The sequence below is a fragment of the Montipora foliosa genome, chromosome 3 (genome assembly GCF_036669935.1).
Source record: "Montipora foliosa isolate CH-2021 chromosome 3, ASM3666993v2, whole genome shotgun sequence".
NCBI lineage: Eukaryota > Metazoa > Cnidaria > Anthozoa > Scleractinia > Acroporidae > Montipora > Montipora foliosa.
The window spans coordinates 51,238,828-51,262,517 of NC_090871.1; the positions used below are offsets into that span (position 1 = coordinate 51,238,828).

A 23,690-nucleotide genomic window follows, 5' to 3' on the forward strand; every position below is an offset into this window, starting at 1 on the left:
AGTGTATTGTGAGTGTGACATATCTTTGGCTCAATGTCGTCATGGTTTTCGTCAGCCTCTGTTTCGAAGGGATCGAAAACGCTATCGTTCTCTTTATATTACTTACCAATCTCATATGGGGGCTCCAAACTGCTATCAGTGCAACTGTTTGCCTTGCCGTCCTTCCGTTAACAGAAGGAAAGCCATCACGTTTTAAAAAGTTCCTTCAAAACTTGATGGAGTTAAAGATTGATTTGGGAAAATTAAAGTCACGTTCAATCAAAAGTCTAATTGCAGCTTGTGCAGTCTGGATGATGTCGGTAACATCGAATATATTTACATTACTGTTTGTTCGGGGAATTTATGTTGGAACGTTTCAGCCTTGGAAGAACTGGTACGGATTTACAGCGTTCAACATCATAACCATCCTTACCTTTTTATTTGGAGCCTGGCTTCTTCCCGTGGCCTTCATCTGCTTTACCTGCTCAGTGGTCGAGCACTTGTTTGAAGAATTCTCTAAAAGAGTATTATCTAGCGACGCTCAAGCTTGGCAACTTGATTTGGCGGCGCTGAAAGAAGAACATCGGAGACTTTGTGGCATTTCTGAACTCGCAAGCAAAATGTTATCACCTCTTTTTCTTGTTCAAGTGGCCGCTCACATCCCGTTAACCTGCTTTTGTTTCTACATTTCTGTACATCCTCCTGATTTGATGAATACTGAGCCTTATTTTGATGAAGTGTATTACATGACCGGAACTCTGTATTGGCTTTTACTATCAGCAGTGACTGTGGCTGTGATCCTGGTGTTTGGATCAAGGGTAAATGCAAAGGTAAGCAGCGATGTAGCAGCTTTGGGGAGGTTCCTATCCGAAACGAAAAAAAAGGCGAACCAACAAAAAAAACAATTTGACTTAAAAAACAACTAAAGTTCCTACCATGCCAACTATTACCCAGTTTATGACAACTGCTACAATGCTTAAGATTAGTGGACTGGTGTATGTATATTTGCGAAAAGATGATTGACATTGTTTTGTTTATTTTGTTATGTTACGTGTGTACATAAGAGGAGTAAATCATGGTGGAAGATTCGGAAAGCTAGATTTAAGTCGTTTAGGGGCGGGCGGGCATTTTTAACAAGCTGAGCGGAGTTGTGACAAATCTTTGGAACACAGGCGAGAACATCATTTTCGGTAAACGAGTCTCTTTGTACTTTATAACTGACAAATGCACCCTTCTGAAGTAGGCAATGTGACAGACAAAAAAATGGGCAGGGCAAGCCTTGCGAAGGTTATAATTATAAACTAAAGAGAAAAATTACTTTGACGCTAAAACTAAGGTCAAAGTGGTTAGACAAGCAAACAACGTGATTGGTTTTACCTTTTAGGTCCTTCAATCAAGCTATATAGGATTTTGCTAAACCGTTCGCGTTTTGAAACCAAACCTAAAGAAATATTTTATGTAACTGGGAATGGATAGTAAATTTCAGATTTCTTTCACAGATTCATAGTTTTCAAACAATCTTGGAGAATACCAACGTTTCTGATCAGGATCAAGTGAAGGTGAGAATCTAGTGGTTTACCAAAGCTTCCTATAGATACAAGCAAGACAGAAATGGCAAGGCATGATCGTCATGTCTGGAACTTATTCAGTTCTTTGATGGATCTCACCGCATTTTTTCCAATTACACTCATTGCCATAAAACCCCTGTTTTACAATGTATACTGGAAGAAATTTCAGGTTGTAGTTTGAAAAAAAAAAACAACAACAACAACAACTTAAGAAAAACAAAATCCGCTCATCGGATAAAAACGAAAAACACTGATGAAAACACATTCATCGAAAAGTCGGGTGTCGCTTAAATTGGGTCGGTGCACAGGTATTTCGGGGACACAATTAAGATGCGGCAATGGCATCATGAGGCAAGTATTTTGGAGTTTTCAGCACTGGATGCCATTTTAGGTCAAAAACCGGACTTCCGAATGCCATTAATCGCTCTTTTGAGTGAGGCCAAAGTGTGCCACAACTTATATTATTTACTGTTATTTTATTAACGATAAAAATCGGAAAAAAGGAAATGTTAACTTTACTGTTTTACACTGACAGTTGCTGGCATTTATGTTTTATCTCAATGCGGAACCAAAGGGCCTATCCATTGGAGGACTGGTCGTGATCACCAAAAATCTTTGCTTAACGGTTTGTATATATTAACTGATTCCTCTGCATGCATGATGACAATGTTGACGGAACAAGTATCGCTTATCTGAAAGTCTCCAATAAAGCGGCAATGAATCGTGGCTTTACCTTTTGCGGTAAGTTGTAAGTTAAGGAAAGCGACGTGGTCCATAGTGGTAAAAAAAAAAAACAAGCAAGTTCATACAGCTGTTTTCGTCCGTCACCAGGTTTCTCTGCTCACGAGTACATAAACTGAAAACAGAATTAAATTTCCAACAAATTGCACCTCGTCATTAGTGTTCTTCAAGGACCACGCTCAAGGCTTGTTCTTTGTGCTCACAAAATTAAGAAGAGCAAAAATGTTTCGTACTGGCTGATTATCTTTGATATTCTCTCTATCTTACCATAAATTTCCATAGCTTTTTCCGGTGTTCATTTGACTGTTTTGCCATGAAAGTATTCGATGGGGCCGGACTTCAATGCGACAGCTGACTGGCACTAGACTTAGTTTCATACAATGGCCTCGCTACGCTCGTACGATCGATTCTCTATTTTAGAGCTGAGTAGCATGTAGTAGATGGATAAATAACTTCGTCCAGGTTCGATTCCTATTAGGATTGTTTGATTTTATTTTCCGAAGTCATTTCCCCGGGTCATTATTGAAAAATACAAGCGATACACCACAGTCTTTAATCTTTATCGGGTTAAACATTTATTATCTCCTTTAGTGCATTTACAAGAAACCCTAATTTAACTATGTAGCCTTAGACCTTTCAATAACAATTATATACATCCACCAGAGATAAACTCAACAACTCTTGAACTGTGTTTTGTTCAGGAGTGGTAATACTAGTAATAGGACAGATTGCTCTAATCTTTGGCATCTATTTGTCTGCAGATTGCTGGAGTCATCGTGTCCTATTATACAGTTATGCTTTCACTGCCAAGCTGAAGAATAAAAGCTGTTCAAGTTGACTGAACCGTTAAGAAAATGGATTTTTGTATTACTAAACTTTCTAATGTTTTAGTGGTAGTGAGGTTTCACGGAAATGATCCTCTTAGTAAAGAAATTTGGAAGTTTTGATGGGACCATTTTAACTTCTATCATTCCATCAACGATGGCACAGTAGGTTAGTGTGCAGCCTTGGTGCAAGAGGTCCTTTCAGTGTAGCTTAAGTCGGTTGAAATACCCGTAAAACGGAGTACGGATGGAGAGGGGGGAGTAAAATGAGCGCGCACCGTCGACCTCAGGTTTGTCAGTTGAATTCCTGTTACGAGTTATCGACGTTAAGTAAGGTCAGGGATAGCTGCGGCTTATGTAAACAGCATTGGATTGATGAGAGTGTTCAACTCTTTTGGAGGTGCAGCAATGATGATAAAATAAACATAGCTCCCCTCACATATAGTGCCTCACTCTTTTCACTAAGGTAGAGTTTGTGGAAGAGGCAAATTTTCTAAGGAATGGTGCGTATTTTCACCAAAGAATAGAATTTCGGCCAGAAAAGTTCCTTTAGGTACTGCTCGCTTGAAAAATATATATTTGAGAGGAAAGAAATCGCTCCAATAATGACATCAAAAGCAAAAATATTCGTTCCGTTTTTTGAGTAGGAATAGTCAGTTTACTCCTTGCAAAAATTCATTGTGAAAGCAATAGTAAAACAGATACCTCGTTTCACAGATAAAGGAAATGACTAATTGTAAAATAATGTGTTAACAGACTGACTGTGTCCCCTTTTAAAATACTTGAAAGGGTGGGTGTTTTTGAAAGCTTATGCCAAAATAAAATATCAAAAGAAATTGCATTTTGAACCTTGCTCTTGTTTCTAAAAAAGGTAATAAATGCTTGCATAATTATAGCTAGTCTGTAAGGAAAAAGTCCACTTTTGTTTTTCAGATAACATTTTCTGTGACCGTATATGAAATAACAAGGAAAAAAATTGAATCGCCTCACGTAGCTATTTTTGTCCTGTTTTCCGAGGCCTCCATAGGTGTTTGAAATATTGCCATTCGATCCCACTTGACTCCAAAAGCTTCTGTTGTCAAACGTAGCAATGAATATTTAACAATTATTCCATGAGCGCGCGTTGGATATGAGGTGGTAAATAGCCAACAAGGCGCGTTGCGACCAGTCCCGTATCAAATAAGCGCGAACGGAATAACTGTTTTATTAAAATTTCCTACATTTCTGAAATGTTCTACTTACACAACGGCATGCAGGAGGTTGTCTCCATTTTTACAAAACGACCGACGACATAAGGTCATTACGGTATATGAGCTGATAACCGAGATTGAGTGAGCCAATAAGGAAGCTAGAAATGCACTGGCCGAAATTGAAAATTTAATGATGTGTATTATTATATTAAGTATGCATTATTTATTACATTGGCGGCGACCGCGAAATTCAAATGGTTAATGCATTCATAAGCTGGTAAAATCAGCAGCTTCTTGGTTTCTTTATTTGCTCGGTAGGGACAACATAACAGCAAAGTATGAAATAATGACTCCAACGACCTGAAAAAAGGAAGAAAAAGTAGATAGGTGCACCCAACAATTTGAAAGTAAATGTTACCAAATGAATTTATAACAATATGAATCCTATGAGAGGATGCCTCTCTTGATGAATCTTAAATTTAACAACTTACCGTTAAAAATAACGACTTTGTTATCACAGTTAAACCTCCGATTGAAAGACCCTTGTTTTCCGCTTGCAGGTCCATGGTATACATCATAAACATCAGTAACTGTGATGGTAAAAACAAAGCAAGAATTAAATGAATGTTTGTTTTTGAACTGGATACAAATATTTATATCAAATAGACACCATCATAGGGCGGGGTTGATCACGAATAAACCGATTTAGGATGTTTTGCAGGAGTAGAGGGTGTCCAAGTATGACATTTCATAGTTTGTATTTTGATCGCTCAAATAGTACCTTTTTCTGGTCCGATGTTGTACTTGCCCATGTGCTGGAGAACCTTTGAATGCTATGGACCTGAAACAAAAACTAAACGTGAGAAAACAAGTTGACCTTATGACCATGTCGGAGGATGTGGGGCATAAAATTTGCTTTGAGGTCTGTGTTCGATGACAGTGTGCAATAGAAAAAGTGCCGACATTACAATGCTTAGCAACGTTTAGATGGAGTTTGAGGCTGCGGTTGCAGTGATTTCTTCCCAAAAGAGATGCCTTGTTTCCCTGATGTCCTTATTCTCTAAGCATCAGATGATCATGACGAACGACGTGGTGCACTGAAAAAAGTTTGTTGGCGGTGAATGTTGGACAACATTATTGGTACTCTCAGCAGTGCATTCAATATCCTTCCCTGGAATTTTGATTCTCAATTGCAATGCTTCACTGCATTTAGATGGAGTTAAAGATTTAATAACTTTTGTCAAGAAGAGATTCCCTCTTCTTTGTCGGGGGAACTTATATAAGGCATTTTCAGTTCAAGAGAAGAATAAATTGTGTATAGAGTGAGGTTTTGAGCCTTGTTTCGTGAGTATGGTTGTGGGTATTCTTAATTTCCTACTGTTAATTAATAAAAATAAATCTGCCATCTTGAATTCAAGAGAAGAACACCACCGTATGAAGTCGACGCAGAGAGTATTTAGAACCTTGTATTCTGAACATAGTAAATGTGGACTTTTTTTCTAATGTCTTACCTTATCATTCACCTTTGATCCGAAAACCATGACAACAGCCAAGAGGGCTGATGAGCTAAAAAGCCATATCAGCGTATTAAGTAGGAACACGAGGGGCCTTTCACTCTCTGGTAAGTTAACAATGTGATAAAGAGCAAAACAGATGAACGGAATGCACAACCCAACAACCATGAAGAGGAGAGGTGAAAGTAGGCTGTCGGCGAGTTCAACAACCCTGCATAGTTTGTGGTGTTCATCCCTCAACTCTGAGAGGTCTAATGATAACTTTCTCATGTGCAGATCATCAAATAATGCCTCGAGTATTAAGCATGTAATGCAGTAAAATACTATTGGTAACAACCAAAACGCAATGCCAATGAACAGAAACAGGTTATTTATTATTCTAAAGCCAATCCAGACATTCCAGGGCTTGAAAGTACCGGCGTTCATGAACACAACTTGATCTAGAATGATAATACCTGCTACACCAACTACCACGATAAAGAAACAGAATATGATCAAATATGTCCGCGTCTTCGACTTCACATTTTGCAAGTTAACACTCCCCGTGTGGATTAAGCGTAAGTTGGAAATGAATTTTTCGAAACGGGACTTTCTTGTGGCTGTCAGAGGAAGTACAATCAAACAGACCGTTCCGTTTAATGCTGCCAATAGACACCACATATCAAAGAATAAAAAGAGATACATGGGACCTTCATGGAACATACTCGCCAAAGGTATAGCAAAATTGAACCACAAACCAGCAACTACCAAGCAACTGTAAAACGCGAAAACGTAGCCCTGTTTTTTGCTAGATGTAGACTGACCAGGAAAGTCACTAGAAAAGCGGCTGAAGTTTGTATCACCAAAGTAAGCTCCAAACAATTTCATAATTTTCAACAGAAGACTATATACGTCTTCAGTAGTACGAAGAAGCTCATCGTTGCCATTCTGCTCCGATCGCTTGGACTCAACAATGCATCCAACGCCCAATGATGCGTGGTCTTCAGTTTCGTCTGGCATTGCCTTAGCCTTTTGAAAAACGAATTCTAGAGGCATCACTTGAGAAGACATGGCTACTTATCCTTCAACCTCTAAATTAAGCTATTTCCCGATCCAAAAGAGAGCACACTGACTCAAATTTTAATAATCTTCTCTAAATTAGTCTCTCTTGCTATTAATTTTTAATGTGGTAATAAATGAGCTGGGTTGTTTTTCTTTGGGTATGTAATATTTCATACATACAATCCGCACTCAATACACTATATCATTTCTATTTTTTAACCGATCTCTGTGCTACAATATAAAAAAAATCCAAAATCGATAACAACAATGAAGTGCATCCAGTCTTATTCCAATGGGTTCAAAGTCCCTCTACAATCGTAGAGGTAGAGCATTCGAATTTTCAAAAGTCATATTTGAAAAATTAAGAAATCTCGATCAGGGTTATTTTTCAACGTGCCTTTTTGATTGGTGCTAGTGGGGTGCATCCGTCAGTTTGAAATTATTCTTCAAACGAATGTCAATTCACAGAAACAACTCCTATGATCTTCAATAACATGGGAAAGCACAGCTGCTGTTTTCAGTAATTATTCTTTATTTTTTTTCTTTTCATATTTTATTAACATACAATATTTAATACCCCGGCTTTGAACAGAAAGGCACGAGGAGACGAACACTAATCACAAAAATTAGAAAGATTCCCTGGCCCTCCATTTCTTGTTAAGAAAAAAATGTTTGATTTGACAATATCCTCTTAGAACACCAGTGAAACAATTTTGTTAAAATCAATCCTGAAAAGATCCCCTAATTTCTAATGAGTTAACGTTTCTCTCACTTATTAAAGTTTTATTTACTAGGCCTTTGAAGATGCTTATTATTTCATTTTACAAGGTAGAGTTTCGTAACTCCACTGTTTGGAATAGAAAGCATTTGAATAGTTAATTTTCCTGTTATAACAACTAAAAAGGACGTCTGCTGATTTTGGCATATTTTTCATCACTGTCTTTGCCAGTTACCAACTTTCATCTTATTAATTTATTTAATTAATCATCGCATACCGTTTGAGGTAATACGAGTTCAAGAAAGATTACTTCAGTTACAAATTCAGTGGTCGAGTTCATGCAAGAACGTTTTTATAAGATGTAGTCTATAATTGTAATGATGGAATTATAATACTGCCCGGAAAAACTGGGTGCTTGGGTTGTTTTTTCGTTTTCTTTTTCTTTTTTAATTCATTAAACTGGTAAACCTGAGACAAAAGCTGAAACCTTACTGCACTAACTTTATTTCTTTCACAAATTAAATGAAAATGTGACAAAAGGGTAAAAAAAACCCTCCAATATCTGTTTTGAAAGTTATTTGAATCATTTCGATCGAGTAGCAATTTACAACCCTTATATTTTCATTTTGACTTGAGTACTGCTGTTGTCTCAGGGGCCGTGAAGAGGGAGGGCCTGGGGGACTATATATATATATATCCCCCCCCCCCCCTTGCACTTTTTTTCTTTTTTTCTACGGTGTTTTCTCCTAAACGTTTTCCCCCTCCCCTCACACTTCCGTGAACAATACCAAAACCTAGCCCCCTACTTTCAAAAGTACTCTGCGGCCCCTGTGACAGTTTTCACAACAATTTTGTTTGAAAAATTAGAAAATCATTTCAAACTCCTGTCTTCACATTCCTGTCGACTTTGTCTCTCTATGTGCGTAGTTCCGTTTTATTTAGCAGATTCAGAATGCGAAACCGAATGGTATGTTAGGTCTTTGCAATTTAAGCTTTTCATTGAGAGATCAAATTCCGAAAATGGCATGTTTTGACAACCTTTGAAACACGCGAGAGGCTTATTAACAATTTATTATACTTGTTAATCCCAGTCAACAAATTAAAGTTTATGTAGATTCAATCTTTTGAAGACTTCGATCTACGACCGTGAAAGTTTCGAGTTGCGTTCGTTCAACGCCCGTTTGGAAAAAGCAGTACAGAAGCTGGCGACATTAAAAACGAGTTTCTGGAATATAAAATAACTTGATACCGCTTCCAGGGTTCAATGCGTGAGTATAAAGATCGGTGGGAAAATTCATCAACGGGTTACCGTTATTAGAGGCACTGTTAAAGTTTATTGTCTACGAAATCAAAGCAAAGAATTTGTGCGTAAATACAAGGACGTGGTCTGGGTCACCTCACTTGATAGATTTGTGGTATTCAGTTGATTAATTTTGATTATACATAGTTGATCAGTAGTAATTGCAAATGACTGCATGCGCTTCAATGAATATTAAAACACCGTATAGTATTTAAATTAAAACGGCTAACGTTTCTGAATGTGAATGATCAAAAATCATGACCTTGAACGCTGACCATTTGTGCGGATCATACCCATATCAAACTTTGTTGAGTACCTCCCCCTTCCCCCCTCTCCCTCCCCCTCCGGGATTCTAATCCCCTCATCATGAGTGATCTGGTAATGTCATCGCACTAGTTGTTATAAATCCAACAGGAAGGCGAACAGCTCTGGATTGAAAAAGCAAAAACTGGTTCTTTTAATGATGATGATGCTTCACGATGAAGAGTAGAGTAGAGGAGAGGGTTATCTCTGTAGAGGTATATTACTAGTCTTGTATTTGTGATACTCCATGAAGTTTCTTCGCTTCGCTTTTTTTATTGTCAATTATCTGCACAGAATCTTGCTCTACGCCTTCGGCCGCCATTTTGAAAGTGAGTTCGCAATGAGTTGTGGATGAGAAAAATAAGCCAATTTGATTGGCCAATTGAAGACACGTCATTTCATGGCAAGCAAATTTCAGTACACACCAGGGAGCTTGCTCCTGAAACAGACTCGTGCAACAGATTTGCCCCTGGAGCTTGCTCTCTCATATCAAACCAGTTTGATATGAAGGAGCAAAACTCGGGAGCAAACGTTTTGTTGCGCAACATAATGTTTCGGTTTATAGAGTCATCCAAAACACAAGCAAAGAGTCACTTGAATCGCGATAAAGAACATTGCATGCAATAGTTTGGTTGTTCAGTTTTAGAAGAATCATAATGCATATTGCAGTTTTGGATATGAAGATTTCCTGCCTCTCAGACATAAAGCTTACCTTAATAATTAAGTTGAAAGTTTTGATGTCTTGATGTACAATGCAGATCGCTATCGAGAGAATGATGCAGCTCTTTTCTGAGTCTACAATTATAACGAAGTTAATTGAAGTGAATATCATGCACAACTTTACCCTCGTAAAGTAATAATTAAATTGTTGTGCACATGAGCTTCGTTTTGATTTAGAATTCAATAGTCAGTTACTAAAACAGAGTCAAAAGGAAAACGTTGTTATAGCGATTTCCGAATGACTTTGAAAAACAGTTTCGGTAAGTGTTCAGCCAGTGGATAAAAAGATCAAAACGTGGCCTCTTCGTTTTCCCGCCAAAGCAAACCCTAATAAGGGGAAGGCATTGTTCAATTGGGCAATCATGTTGCAGTATGACGTCAAAGCGTAGTATCGGTTGATTTTTAGAACGTTCTTGGGCATGAAGTTTTTTCACCTGAGCGTTCGCTCAACCAACCAAAAGCCGCGCACGTTTGTATCCCTTCGATAAACCAATAAAATCGTTCTATTTCAGTTCGTTTGTTGTTTCTGTTTTGTTCGCGCGTTTTCATTTCAAGGTCATACGAAAATCGCTCTATATAATCGAATGACGTTTTGGTGTTATCGTGACGCAGTTTTCAAGTTCCAAAAGTGTCTGGACAATTGAACTGTCAGAATTTTTTTTTCTCGAGCGCTAATTGGTCGAAACTGTAGTCGATAAGAGTACAGAAGATGGAAACGACTTCATGGTGTTGCGATTTGGTTTCTTTTTCTCGCGCGCGCGAATTCAGCGACCAAGAAAAAACAACGCAGAAATGGACGTCAAAAGCTTTTAGTGTTTAATACTGTTAAAATATTCCATATCGATCATAGAAATGACGTCAAAATGTTCAAAACTTCGCAGTGAAATCACTTGAGTTTTGAACATAATACACCAATATGTAGAGAAAAGTGACCTGCTGTTCATATTAGGGGTACTTCATCCCTTACCCATTTTCCCCACAAAAATTCTGGTCTAGTTACCTGCTTTTATCTAAGGGGCTATGGGTTGAGACATGCAAAGTTTTGCAAATAGTTTTGCTCGAGTAGAGTCCGATTTGGCCTTAATTAACAGTGTCTGAGTTCCCCAATTGGCAACATTTCAAGCACAAAATAATGGGACTTGCTTTTGCACTTCTTAATGACAGAAAAGTGATTGCCTAGGTCTTTTGGACAATGTAGTGTTTTTCCTTACGTTGTTTACCAACAAAGGAGACTATAAATTGCATCGCACTGTTGGTTTACAAGAAGGGGGATTTATCTCTTGGACCTTGAGCTTCACCTGAATTTTCCTTTTAGCGAAATCTGGTTGGATGCCTGTGCGGATCTTGCGGCAAGGGCCTTTTTACTGGTTACGAGCTAAGTCCACCAAAACGTGACCTTTAAAGGGCAGAACTATTCGACCTCCAGGGCTATCTGAAGGAGCAGACATCGGTAGCTGGTCTTCGGCCTTTCAAGCAACAAAATAGCTGATGATAGTGTCAATAGGATGCTGCGGATATTTAAGTCAAGAGAGAATTCGTCTCAATCGGTCACCTTCGGAAATCTACGACCAAAAGGACGATGTAAAGCAATACGCGCGATCAAGCGTGGTTTTCGGCTGAGCCGTCGTCTATGGCGCAATCGACGTGGCAGAAGTCCCGTGTTCGTAGGTTTTAGGTAGACCTTAGTCTCGACTTTAGACGCTATTTTCAGAAGCTGCATACCGAGGGAAGGAAGTACACAGTTGTCTCTGTTTTCACCGTGAATTTAATTGAAAAGTGGCAGTTAAACCTCTAACAATCCTTTGGTAAATTTGCACAGCTTCGCTTTTAAAGAGGGAACGCATTCCAAGGTAAAATGTGGTTTTCCAATTTTTTTTATTTTCCGTCAACTACGCGGCTGTCTCTCTGAGCCTAATTAGAATCTGTATTCATTGATTATCTTATGTTCCCAACAACAACCACTGGCTCAGTATAAGATAGCCTGGTTAAGCCATCCCGATTTGACCCTCGGACATACACGCAAATTCATACCCCCACCGGGATACAAGGGAGGGGGGAGGGGGCGGATGGACCCCTTCCCGGAGTTCTTTATATGTCGTAGGATTTTGAAACGACTTTACCTTTAGTGGAAAGCCTTTGATCTTCTTAACAAGATGCGGTACATTTTTGGGGTGGTGGCGCTACTGGAGGTCTGTGACGTCACCAACAATGGTCGCCACCTTGGCCGCCATCTTGGATTTTACCAAGAAATAGAAATCAGGTTAAAACCTCGACAAATGGTAATTTCTTCTGCTTTATAAATACATGAAAAAAAAAACACACATGAGCAAGCACTTTCCATGATTTTAGTCGTAAGATTAACTTTTATTGTTGAAAGAAGTTGGAAAACACTTATTTGTACCCACAATTGGCTTGACCGCCGTGATTCATGCTACTTATTTACGTCATAGCTCGTAACCATAACAACTGATTATCACTAAACTTGTCTCAAAACGTGTGCGAGGGATGAACGAACAGCTACTGAAAAAGTTAAGTACTAATCTTACATCCTCTAGGGGACATCCGTCCGAGGTTTAACAGTCAGTGTGATACGTGAAATGTGCACCGATCACGAAGAATGCAGAAATTATACATCTTGAGTCTTACTGAAGCGGTATCTCGTGATTCAATCTTCCAAAAACTCGTTTCTCAATGTTTTCAGCTTCCGTGTGGTCTTTTTTAAACAACAGTTGAATAAAAGCAATACGAAACTGTTTAATTCTTACACAGAAAATAATTGGGTTCAACAACGAGTTGAGAACTGCTGCAGCTCTGGCTGTGAAAAGAGCTATGTACGCTAAATTCACTGAACTGATGACATAATTTGATACCAGAGCTCGTGCTACTATAAAGGGCAAATAACACAGTATTAAAAAGAACAGAACCGTTGCTGTCAGTTTAGATGCTTTTTTCTCCTTTAAAAATTTCTCCCTGGCTTCTAACGAGACTTGCTGGCTAGCGATTTGTTTTTTATGCCGACTTGTTTCGTGGTAAAGTAAAAATTGGCAGAAGAAAATAGTGGCGATGCAACAAGATATGACAAAATTGTCAACTCTAAAGTAAAGGTTATCATCAACTATTGATAAAGGCACTGTTAATGATAATTCTGCGATCCACATGAGAGAGGATAAATATATGAGGCGATACTTTGTGACGATGGTTTCGTACTTCAGGGCATGTTTAATGGCAATGTACCTTTCCACATTCATCATGGTCAAGTGGGACAGTGATGCACTACTTAATACTCTCAAAGCGATTGTCGCTAACAGCGTTCTTACACAGTACGTACCAGAGGTGTTTCCTCGCAGTTCTGCGATCATCTTAGAGATAGAAAGAGGTTGGCCGATCACTCCCATTGCCAGATCAGTTGTCGACAAGCAGGCGAGTGCAATGTTAGTGTTGGTATTCAATCGGTGTTTAGTAGCAACAGCGATTATGACCAGTGCATTCAAAACAGTTGTAAGTGGACAAGTAATGATGTTGACGACGGTGATAAAGACAAGCCAGCAGTAAGCTTCCGGAGTAGTATGATCGAGAGTTCCTTGCGGAATCGCTGGATCGCATCCACGAACTGTGCTCGCCGCATTTGCAGAGGCTGAACTTGAATTCATATCTCCTTTTTGGTTGAGCTTTTCTAAAGATGTCTCTGTAGCCTAGGTAGGACTATCTGATTTTGTTGGGGTGACGATCAGTGACTCACTTTTATCTACTTTAAAGGATTACTTTTTTCGTGGGTGTTAATCATCAGAGCTCAAATGTCGGAAATAGTCTTCTTAAGAAAGACTTTACCTTTCATGGAAAGATTTCCTTAGTATTAACAGAAAGATGATTTTAATGGCATCAGCTAAAAGTCACCAATCCAGTTGGACAAAAAATACAGGCCAGAATATTTTTAATTAAAAAGCGTCCTTGATCTCAGTGCGAACGTGCCATTCGGTGCATTTAATATTTTTATTCCGATCGAAATGACTCAAGAAGACATTATAAGGAGCTTATGCAACGACGACGGCGACTGCAATGAGGTCGTCCCAAAAGCGATATAGGTCTAGCAAAGCACCAACTTGGCATGTGCGTCACGCTCTTTGGTACTTTTCTTTGCAACCACTGCACGCCTACGATGTGAAAAAGCCTACTTTCACGTTTTGTGGAGCACGTGAAGACAAGGCTGTAACGACTTTTTGTTTTAAATTTCCTGAACTTCGATTCCGTGTTTTAGAATCGAACTTCGGAAAAAAGATTCTTTAAATTTGACTGGGAGAACAAGATGGAATAAGGGCGATAATGTTTGAAGCAGCGCAAATTCACTAATATATTTCATTGACGTTTTCGTAGCCGTCGCCAACGTTGGTGCTGTCTCAATGTCTATTTATTATTGGTCAAATATTTTCCGTGCTAATTTAAGGACACTGAACAATACCCACATTACAACATAATGCCTAAAAAAACTGTTTCCACAATACCCACCAAGAAAAACCCAAGAAAACCCAAAATATCTGAACATTGCTGAACATAGCGTTTCATCCGTTGTATGCTGTTTTCATTAGAGAAAATAAAAACAACAACAAATTAGAATAGCCAAAAGGCGTTCAGAACACTTCACCAACAACAAATTTCTTCGTTTGATTAGCCAAATTATGCCAAATTATCACTAAACACAATCATTAACTTGAAAAATATATATCAAGCGCGAATGCTAATTAAAATTAGGTTTTCCGTTTAGGTCTTAACGTGCTTACTCATTCATTGTCAATATAATTATGTTTATGTTTAGTGTTTATTTGGATGCAGGAATGATATTGTTACTGATATCATAGAAATCTCCTTTCCAATGCTTTTCATTGGAAAAACAAATTCATTTAAGGCAACCTCTTTTTAATTCAGTTATTTTACGGCATCTTCATAGTCCTAAATGAAAAATAAATGAAAAAGTATGTGATTTTTTTTCATTAAGAGTTGCACTAAGTGTACGGACTCAGAAGCACAGCAGAACATCAAAGAAAAATGTCAAAGAATTTTTGAAAAGCTTTCGTAACAGATTCTGTTAAAAAAAAACGTTCAGGGGTAATAAAAAGTAATACCAAATAAATAAATAAATAACAGTTTGTGTACTTATATAGAGAGAATGAAGTATAGAGTATGGTAGCTTTATCATTATTATAATTATTGTTTTTATTATAATTATTATAATAACCTAACAATTATTGGACGAGGTTGAGCAAAATATGTGATTTGTCAGTGGCGAGCAGATCAATTTTTTGCCGAGGCCGAAGGCTGCGGCAAATAATTGATCTGCGAGACACTGACAAATCACATTATTTACGATAACCGAGGTCAATAATTGTTTTATCATTCGATCGCCGAGTTTTTTTTTTTTTTGTTGTTGTTTTTGTTTCCGAGAAGCCGTAAGCGCGCGCTGCTTTGCAGAGTCGAGTTATGGCACCAATCAATTCGTTTCCTTCTCAGCATAATTATATTTGTAGACTTCAAATTGTACTTACAGTCAAACGTTCGATAACACCTGGCATCAACAAAGCTGGGGAATTTCACGTCAGTTTTCAAAGCGTATTCCGACAAGTGGAGCTTTGGTGTAAAGCTCGCCATTCTTTTTTCTGGCTTCAGCATAAAATCTCTTCAGTACATATGCATTCGCCAACTTGTCCTTCGCGTCGATGACACGAGTGCCTCTTCGTCTACCTTTCTTTCCTTTGAGATACTCTCGAAATACGTTGAGTGCAACTTTTGTTCCTTTGTTAGTATTCTCACTGTTCTTTCGATCAACTAAAGATGTCGAATCATTCTCTGACAGCTCGAGGAACCGATCTGCCATTTTTTCACAAGAGCGTGATGTCAACTGCGCATGAGCAGAATATTATTTGCAGCCAAACACTTATTTGTAGGCAGTTATTTGCAGGTCACCTGGTGGGCTCTCGGCCAATGAAAAGAAAGGACAAAATACATCGAATGATAATGATTATTATTACTATTATTATTATTCTCAATCTTTTTTAAAAATTTTCAGCAAAAAATACACCAACTCTTATTATTATAAACTGATAAAATAAAGCAAAAGAAGTGTGAGTAAATGTTATAAAATGTTTAAATACTTTTTGCTATAAACTCAGTGTCAAATTTGCAAAAGGATAACGCTATTTACAGAAGGATAAACTACCTACATGCGACCAAGACTTCTAGTTCTAGATCAATCTCCTGTGTATCTGGAGTAGTTATTATTATTATTATATAGCTCCCTTGGTGTTTTCTCCAACGAATGCTCTACGTTCTTAGAAATGATGAATGACATTGGCATTGACAAAAAGCAACAACACCATATAATCAAAAAAATGATAAATCTAGCCATTAGAGCGACATATTTTATCTTATGTCGTAGAAATAAGATTTGGGATAGTCCAGACTTAATAAAACTTTAAATTTTTTTTTTTATTTAATTCATTTGTAAATACAGTATACAAGTGTATCACTCAATTTCAAGTAGCCAGTTGTTAATTGCCTATACGTAGAGACATTTACAACTATATTCGAAGACAAATAAAGCTTCCATTATAATTATTATCATAAGTGTTCAGTTCTCGAGACTGTGTTTCTTCTCCAAAGGCCGAGTCCAAACCTTGAACCACGGGCACTTGGGAGTTTTGTCACTTAATGGATAGGACCTTCCGTAGAATGTGGCGTCGCCAACAATGGTCGCCACCTTGGCCGCCATCTTGGATTTTACCAAGAAACAGAAATCAGGTTAAAACCTCGAGAAATGAAAATTTCTTGTGATTTACATGAAAAAAACACATAAACAAGCACTTTCCATGATCGATATTAGCCGTAAGATTTACTTTTATTGTTGAAAGAAGTTGACAGACATGTATTTGCACCCAAAATTGGCTTGACCGCCGTGATTCGTGCTACTTATGACGTCATAGTTCGTAACCATAACAACTGACCATCATTAAACTTGTCTCAAAATATGTGCAAGGGATAAACGAACAGCTACTAAAAACTTCAAGTAGAAATAATTTATCCGCTAGGAGAAAAAAACAGAAAAAGCTCATGCGGGGGTGGGGAAGAGGAGGGGGGCATCCATCTAAGGTTTAACAGTCAGTGCGATACGTGATATGTGCACCGATCACGAAGCAGATGCAGAAACTATACATGTTGAGCCTTACTGAAGCGGTATCTCGTGATTCAATCTTCCAAAAACTCGTTTCTCTATGTTTTCAGCTTCCGTGTGGTCTTTTTTAAACAACAGTTGAATAAAAGCAATGCGAAACTGTTTAATTCTTACACAGAAAATAATTGGGTTTAACAACGAGTTGAGAACTGCTGCAGCTCTGGCTGTGAAAAGAGCTATGTACGCTAAATTCACTGAACTGATGACATAATTTGATACCAGAGCTCGTGCTACTATAAAGGGCAAATAACACAGTATTAAAAAGAACAGAACCGTTGCTGTCAGTTTAGATGCTTTTTTCTCCTTTAAAAATTTCTCCCTGGCTTCTAACGAGACTTGCTGGCTAGCGATTTGTTTTTTATGCCGACTTGTTTCGTGGTAAAGCAAAACTTGGCAGAAGAAAATAGTGGCGATGCAACAAGGTATGACAAAATTGTCAACTCTAAAGTAAAGGTTATCATCAACCACTGATAAAGGCACTGTTAATGATAACTCTGCGATCCACATGAGAGAGGATAAACATATGAGGCGATTCTTTGTGACGATGGTTTCGTACTTCAGGGCATGTTTAATGGCAATGTACCTTTCCACATTCATCATGGTCAAGTGGGACAGTGATGCACTACTTAATACTCTCAAAGCGATTGTCGCTAACAGTGTTCTTACACAATACGTACCAGAGGTGTTTCCTCGCAGTTCTGCGATCATCTTAGAGATAGAAAGAGGTTGGCCGATCACTCCCATAGCCAGATCAGTTGTCGACAAGCAGGCGAGTGCAATGTTAGTGTTGGTATTCAATCGGTGTTTAGTAGCAACAGCGATTATGACCAGTGCATTCAAAACAGTTGTAAGTGGACAAGTAATGATGTTGACGACGGTGATAAAGACAAGCCAGCCGTAAGCTTCCGGAGTAGTATGATCGAGAGTTCCTTGCGGAATCGCTGGATCGCATCCACGAACTGTGCTCGCCGCATTTGCAGAGGCTGAACGTACTTGAATTCATGTCTCCTTTTTGGTTGAGCTTTTCTAAGGATATCTCTGTAGCCTAGGTAGGACTATCTGATTTTGTTGGGTTGACGATCTGTGACTCACTTTTATCTACTTTAAAGGATTACTTTTTTCGTGGGTGTTAATCAACAGAGCTCAAATGTCGGAAATAGTCTTCTTAAGAAAGAATTTACCTTTCATGGAAAGATTTCCTCAGTATTAACAGAAAGATGATTTTAATGGCGTCAGCTAAAAGTCACCAATCCAGTTGGACAAAAAATACAGGCCAGAATATTTTTAATTAAAAAGCGTCCTTGATCTCAGTGCGAACGTACCATTCGGTGCATTTAATATTTTTATTACGATCGAAATGACTCAAGAAGACATTATAAGGAGCTTATGCAACGACGACAGCGACTGCAATGAGGTCGTCCCAAAAGCGATATAGGTCTAGCAAAGCACCAACTTGGCATGTGCGTCACGCTCTTTGGTACTTTTCTTTGCAACCACTGCTTGCCTACGATGTGAAAAAGCCTACTTTCACGTTTTGTGGAGCACGTGAAAACAAGGCTGTAACGACTTTTTGTTTTAAATTTCCTGAACTTCGATTCCGTGTTTTAGAATCGAACTTCGGAAAAAAGAATCTTTAAATTTGACGGATAGAACAAGATGGAATAACGGCGATAATGTTTGAAGCAGCGCAAATTCACTAATATGTTTCATTGACGTTTTCGTAGGCGTCGCCAACGTTGGTGCTGTCTCAATGTCTATTTATTATTGGTCAAATATTTTCCGTGCTAATTTAAAGACACTGAACAATACCCACATTACAACATAATGCCTAAAACAACTGTTCCCGCAACACCCACCAAGAAAAACCCAAGAAAACCCAAAATATCTGAACATTGCTGAACATGGCGTTTCATCCGTTGTATGCTGTTTTCATTAGAGTAAATAAAATTTTAAAAAAATAAAATAGCCAAAAAGCGTCCAGATTACTTCATCAACAACAAATTTCTTCGTTTGATTAGCCAAATTATGACTAAACAAATCATTAACTTGATCATATATATATCAAGCGTTTTCCAATTAAACGAAGTTGGAAAGACGTTTTCCGCCCTTATAGGTAATTAGATGCAAAGTGATGTCAAAGTAGATTTGAGTTTTAAGCACCTCGAATACACATGGTTTAATGCAAACTTATTTTTTTGTATGTAAAATCTGCTTCAAAGCAAACAAAGCTACCAAGGGTAGCAACATTAGAAAATAATGTAGTAGTAGAATTTTATCAACGAAGTCTCAAAAGATCACACACATGTATGGCAGAGTATACGCCTATAAAGTGGTGGGGGTTTCTCAAGAGCACCTCCTTGTGAAATGGGTTTCATGATAAAACATTGTTTAAAGCCAGCGAGAAACATGATAAACTTAAATGAACTAGCCTGAATTTTTTGGCATGTTTTTCAAACGCTTCAGATTGCTATTCAACGGTCACTTGAAGATCGAATACGCTTTCATCAGTTGTTGTTTTTCGTTTTTATTGCAAGAACAAGGAAACTATAAAGGAATCGGAGCATAAAACAGGTTCTAAAAGTCATAGGGAATTTAGGCTGATTTCGCGATGAAAATAGACACCATTTTTGCCGTTCATTCATTCGTTATTGTAAAAACTCATTTCATGGCAACTTGCCAATGCCACTAAGAAAAAATAATACAAAGTTGGCAAGTAAATAAAAAATCTAGGATATCTTCCGTTTCCTTATTGGCAAAAAAACTGCTGTTTTCCTTTCCGCCTCAAAAAAATTTACGGGTGAATATCGCACATATTTTGTGCGTGATTCGTTTGTCTTCCTCTACTTTTACAATCAGCCATACAGCCATTTTTTTTTCCTTTTAAAAACTTTGCTCATTGTATCCGGACTGACTGTCATAGTCGGGGAGCTAATGTATTTCCGTGGTCATTTTATGAAGAAGGCAAGTTATTGGTCTAGTTATGTTCAGTGGACCATAAGGAACCCAAAAAATGTTGTTGACAATTTTGAAAAGCATTAAGAGAATATTTATGGAGGTTTAAAAAGTTACCTGTGCGATCCTGCATGAAAACGAGGCTAAAACGTTACAAGAGGCCATAACTTTATTTCCAGTTCAAGGAATCCCAACCAAACTCTCCAAATGCACTAAGGAGACAACCTTGAATCCAGTAGACCTATTATGAGATCGAGGCTGGTAAGCTATGAGTAAAAATTTTAAATCTGTATAGTGGAAATCGTGGTCTAACTCACGAGATATACCAAGTAGTCAGTCCTGAAGCTGGTTAAAGTTGCTATAACTCTAAACTGTTTTTTTTTTTTCCTTGATGAGAGTCACACGATTGACCTGGTATGGAAACGAGACTGCTAAGTTCGCTTGATAAGAGGATAAATTCATATTAAGTTCTGGCCAAACCATGTTGTATGCAAAAATGTATACAGGAGCCGGCTCCCGTATATCATAAGTACGGTAACTAGAATAGCCACGGTGTCATTAATTACAATGAAAGAGTACTGGGATCTCACTACAGTCACTTCCTACTGGTTAGCTGACATTTGTTATCAAAGTAGCAATCCGCCATATTGAACTTCCGGAAGATGTAGTGCTGTAGTCATGACTAAAAAGGTGGTGAACTACAGCCTTCGTTTGATATGTCAAGAGGAGAAAAGCGAGCAGTTTGTGCACAATCCAAGTCCACATGAAAAAATTCTGATATCTACGGCCCGGCGACAGTGGAACAGATACTTGACGGGAACAATGCCGGGTGAAACGGGGCATGTTGTTACACTTCAAGCATTATTTGCGCTATACCAGAAGGCATTTATTCAGAGCACTCAAGAAGATTCAAGGGGCGTCGCAGATCTCTCAAAAGAAGTTACTGATGCATGCACCCAAGCAACAAATTATGGACTGAAGGAGGCAGACTATAAATTGCTAAAGGCTGTTCAGCAGCAAGGTTTTGTGGTGACGTGACAATTCATGCGCATTGTATGGAGATGCTTCAGTTTATCAGAGCCGTGCGTACAGGTGACTGGAAACTACACCTTCAATCTCTTCAGGACATCACCAAATACTTCTTTGCCCATGATACCACTGTATCTTGCAGAAATGAATTGTCTACCAAACAACCGATCCAGATGTCTATAGTGAGTTTCTCTCAGGAAACTGGGTGGTAGATAAGAACTCTAGCGTACCATTCTGTGCGCTTGGTGCAGATCATGCACTTGAACATGAATGATATGTCAATTGATCGATGGAAGTAAACGCAGGGCTGGTTGGAATCACGGTTGACCAAACTGCACGGATTGCGCCTGAAATGGCAAATATTGCAGATCAAGCAAAATATATGGCAGGTTTAGCTTCCAAGATCCAAAAATGACATCACGGCCACAATCCAGCTGTAGTGTTCCGAGAAGACAAGAATGTCAAAGCGTTGATGGACACTATTGAGAGCTTCACCGACTCTTTTGCTGATAAAAGCTCAGATCTCTTCAACCTTGTAACCAAAGTTGTAATTCCTGACAGCTTCAAGGAAGATTCGTACAAGCAGACTCTCATAGGACAGACGTTATTTGATACGACAATAAAGAAACAAAAGCTTTATACGTTGAAGAGCAACGCGAATAAGGTCAATGTGTCGACAAAGGAGAAGCTGATTGAGCTGCAGGATGACCGGTTTCTATTTGCCAGGATGATGATGGTCTGCAGAAGTCGTCCTGCAATTGACATCAAGGAGACGATAGAACTAGATGAATTCTCGTTAGTATCCCGGTCGATGTTTGAAGCGGATGGATCCATGTTGAAATGCTCTGCTAAAAGTGCGCTTATGGTCATATTAGAGAAGCTCCCATCCAGATGGCGATCGTCTGATCAGAGAAATGGTTAGGCTCGATTTCCGCCGCTCACTCGAGTTCGGGTATCCTCCCCGAGAAGAGACGGCTGGACTCGTGAGCGATAGATTGTGTCTGTGACGTAATTTCAAAATATAATTTATGCGAAGTTAATAGTTGCGGGGAAATAGCGTTCGACATCCCAAAAACACTGATTTAAAGAAAACAGAAATTACATAACAAAGCTTAAAACGTCTGTGCGAACTTTTCAATTGATCTTGAGGAATTTTACTTGCTCTTACATTAGCGAAGTATGAGGAGAAAATTGCAATAGCAATGGATTTGAAAGCCGTATTTTGACCTTGGCGCCAACTGGAAAATCAGTGAAGTCTGCGAACTCAGGCGGTAGAAAACGACACAATTCCCATTCTCCAGCATCTCGAACACTTTTCGTTGTCGCAGTCTTGGATGTTTCCTACCTTAAAAGCACTGTAAACCTCGAACAGGCCGGGTCAAAGAATACCTTCGCAGCCAAAACATATAATTTATGCCAGACGGATTTGTGCAGGCGAGTTTCTGATTGGCGGATATTAACAATAGCTCACCTCACGCGTCCAGCTGAGATTTCGGGAGTGAGCGCTGGCTCATTTCCCGAAACAGCGGCTGGTAATCGAGCCTAAGAAATGGTGACAGCACCACAACAGATGTCACTGGACTCGATTTGAAAGTCAACATTATTGACACTATGGGAGCGCTGCAGTGCCTGGACAAACCAGATCGGATCAAGAGCTGTGCCCAACTAGCGGATCATTTCGTCAACACAATCGGACAAACGTATGGAAGGAAGTACGAGGTTCGCCTGATTTTCGATAGGTATGACGTACCTATGTCGTTGAAAGAAGCAAAAAGAGAGAACAGGCAAGGAGGCCAGGGCGCTGTCTTCTATCGGATCACAGATTCTACTGACATCTCAAACGTTGAAATGAAGAGGCTTCTGCCACACACTAAGACGAAGATGGAACTCATCATCTTTCTCGCAGACAAGGCAATGAAGGATTTTAGGAGGCGATTTGTCGTTGCTTGGGGTAGTAAATGCAAGACGACACACAAAGATGTTCAATGCTTACACAGCAACCAAGAAGAAGCAGACACAAAGGTCAAACTTCATGCAGTTGATGCTACATCGGATGATGCAGTGAAGATCCAAGACCACTCCCCCGACCCGACATTGATGTCTTTGTTCTTGCTTTAAGGTACCCAGCCCTGTGTGCCAATGTTTCTTTTGTCACAGGAAAAGGGCGCAACGGTAGGGAGATCAAGCTACAGCCAATAGTTCAGGCTCTTGGGCAAGCAAGAACAGTAGCTTTTCCTGCATTCCATGCACTCAATGGAACGAATAATAGTGGATGTTTTTAGGCCACGCAAAAACTTTGTGTCAGAAGGCATTTCTAAATGTCGATGAACATGCATGTTGTCAGAGAGATGGCAAAGCTAGGTACAACACTAACACCATCTGACGAAACAATTGAGGCCATTTTAGAAAGAAGTTTCTGTGCGAACTCTATCTTCCAAATACATCTCTTTAAACAGTGAAAGATCTTCGTAAGGTGCACTACGTAAAGCTGTTTTACGTGCCCACTACCACGCCATGGTGGGGAATAACGATGTTGTCGCAAACCCTGATTTACCATCTCCTGAAAACTAGGGCTGGCAGAAAAAGGCCAAC

The 23,690-nt window shown here is 38.9% G+C and overlaps 4 protein-coding genes across 4 annotated transcripts; 1 reads left to right on the plus strand and 3 right to left on the minus strand.

The window, feature by feature from the left end:
* Positions 1-243: 243 nt before the first annotated feature.
* Positions 244-3,600, plus strand: LOC137994974 (uncharacterized). Its single transcript, XM_068840550.1, has 4 exons — positions 244-809; positions 1,479-1,538; positions 2,083-2,172; positions 3,050-3,600. The coding sequence occupies exons 1-4, from the start codon at positions 291-293 to the stop codon at positions 3,101-3,103; spliced, it is 723 nt and encodes a 240-aa protein (XP_068696651.1). The 5' UTR covers positions 244-290; the 3' UTR covers positions 3,104-3,600.
* A 786-nt stretch (positions 3,601-4,386) lies between these two features.
* On the minus strand, positions 4,387-6,891 carry LOC137994976 (uncharacterized). The gene is made up of 4 exons (XM_068840551.1): positions 5,814-6,891; positions 5,084-5,143; positions 4,794-4,892; positions 4,387-4,662 (listed from the first exon to the last, which is right to left on the minus strand). Exons 1-4 carry the CDS (start codon positions 6,864-6,866, stop codon positions 4,606-4,608), a joined length of 1,269 nt encoding a protein of 422 aa, XP_068696652.1. The 5' UTR covers positions 6,867-6,891; the 3' UTR covers positions 4,387-4,605.
* A 5,649-nt stretch (positions 6,892-12,540) lies between these two features.
* On the minus strand, positions 12,541-14,050 carry LOC137996085 (histamine H2 receptor-like). Its single transcript, XM_068841522.1, has one exon. The coding sequence runs from the start codon at positions 13,546-13,548 to the stop codon at positions 12,541-12,543; it is 1,008 nt and encodes a 335-aa protein (XP_068697623.1). The 5' UTR covers positions 13,549-14,050.
* Positions 14,051-17,108: 3,058 nt separating this feature from the next.
* LOC137996086 (adenosine receptor A3-like) lies at positions 17,109-20,715 on the minus strand. Its single transcript, XM_068841523.1, has 2 exons — positions 20,676-20,715; positions 17,109-18,109 (listed from the first exon to the last, which is right to left on the minus strand). The coding sequence occupies exons 1-2, from the start codon at positions 20,713-20,715 to the stop codon at positions 17,109-17,111; spliced, it is 1,041 nt and encodes a 346-aa protein (XP_068697624.1).
* Positions 20,716-23,690: the final 2,975 nt, after the last annotated feature.

Bases quoted from the DNA above. Each gene is read 5' to 3' on its own strand.
- LOC137994974 (XM_068840550.1), top strand. From the start codon at position 291: ATGATGTCGGTAACATCGAATATATTTACATTACTGTTTGTTCGGGGA. The intron at 810-1,478 runs GTAAGCAGCGAT...TTTCTTTCACAG, and splicing joins GATCAAGGGTAAATGCAAAG to ATTCATAGTTTTCAAACAAT. The intron at 1,539-2,082 runs GTGAGAATCTAG...TTACACTGACAG, and splicing joins CTGATCAGGATCAAGTGAAG to TTGCTGGCATTTATGTTTTA.
- LOC137994976 (XM_068840551.1), bottom strand. From the start codon at position 6,866: ATGTCTTCTCAAGTGATGCCTCTAGAATTCGTTTTTCAAAAGGCTAAG. The intron at 5,144-5,813 runs GTAAGACATTAG...TTTTTGTTTCAG, and splicing joins GATCAAAGGTGAATGATAAG to GTCCATAGCATTCAAAGGTT. The intron at 4,663-4,793 runs GTAAGTTGTTAA...TCCTTTTTTCAG, and splicing joins CAAAGTCGTTATTTTTAACG to GTCGTTGGAGTCATTATTTC.
- LOC137996086 (XM_068841523.1), bottom strand. From the start codon at position 20,715: ATGGCGGATTGCTACTTTGATAACAAATGTCAGCTAACCA. The intron at 18,110-20,675 runs GTAGGAAGTGAC...CATGAATTCAAG, and splicing joins TAACAAATGTCAGCTAACCA to TACGTTCAGCCTCTGCAAAT.
- LOC137996085 (XM_068841522.1), bottom strand. From the start codon at position 13,548: ATGAATTCAAGTTCAGCCTCTGCAAATGCGGCGAGCACAGTTCGTGGA.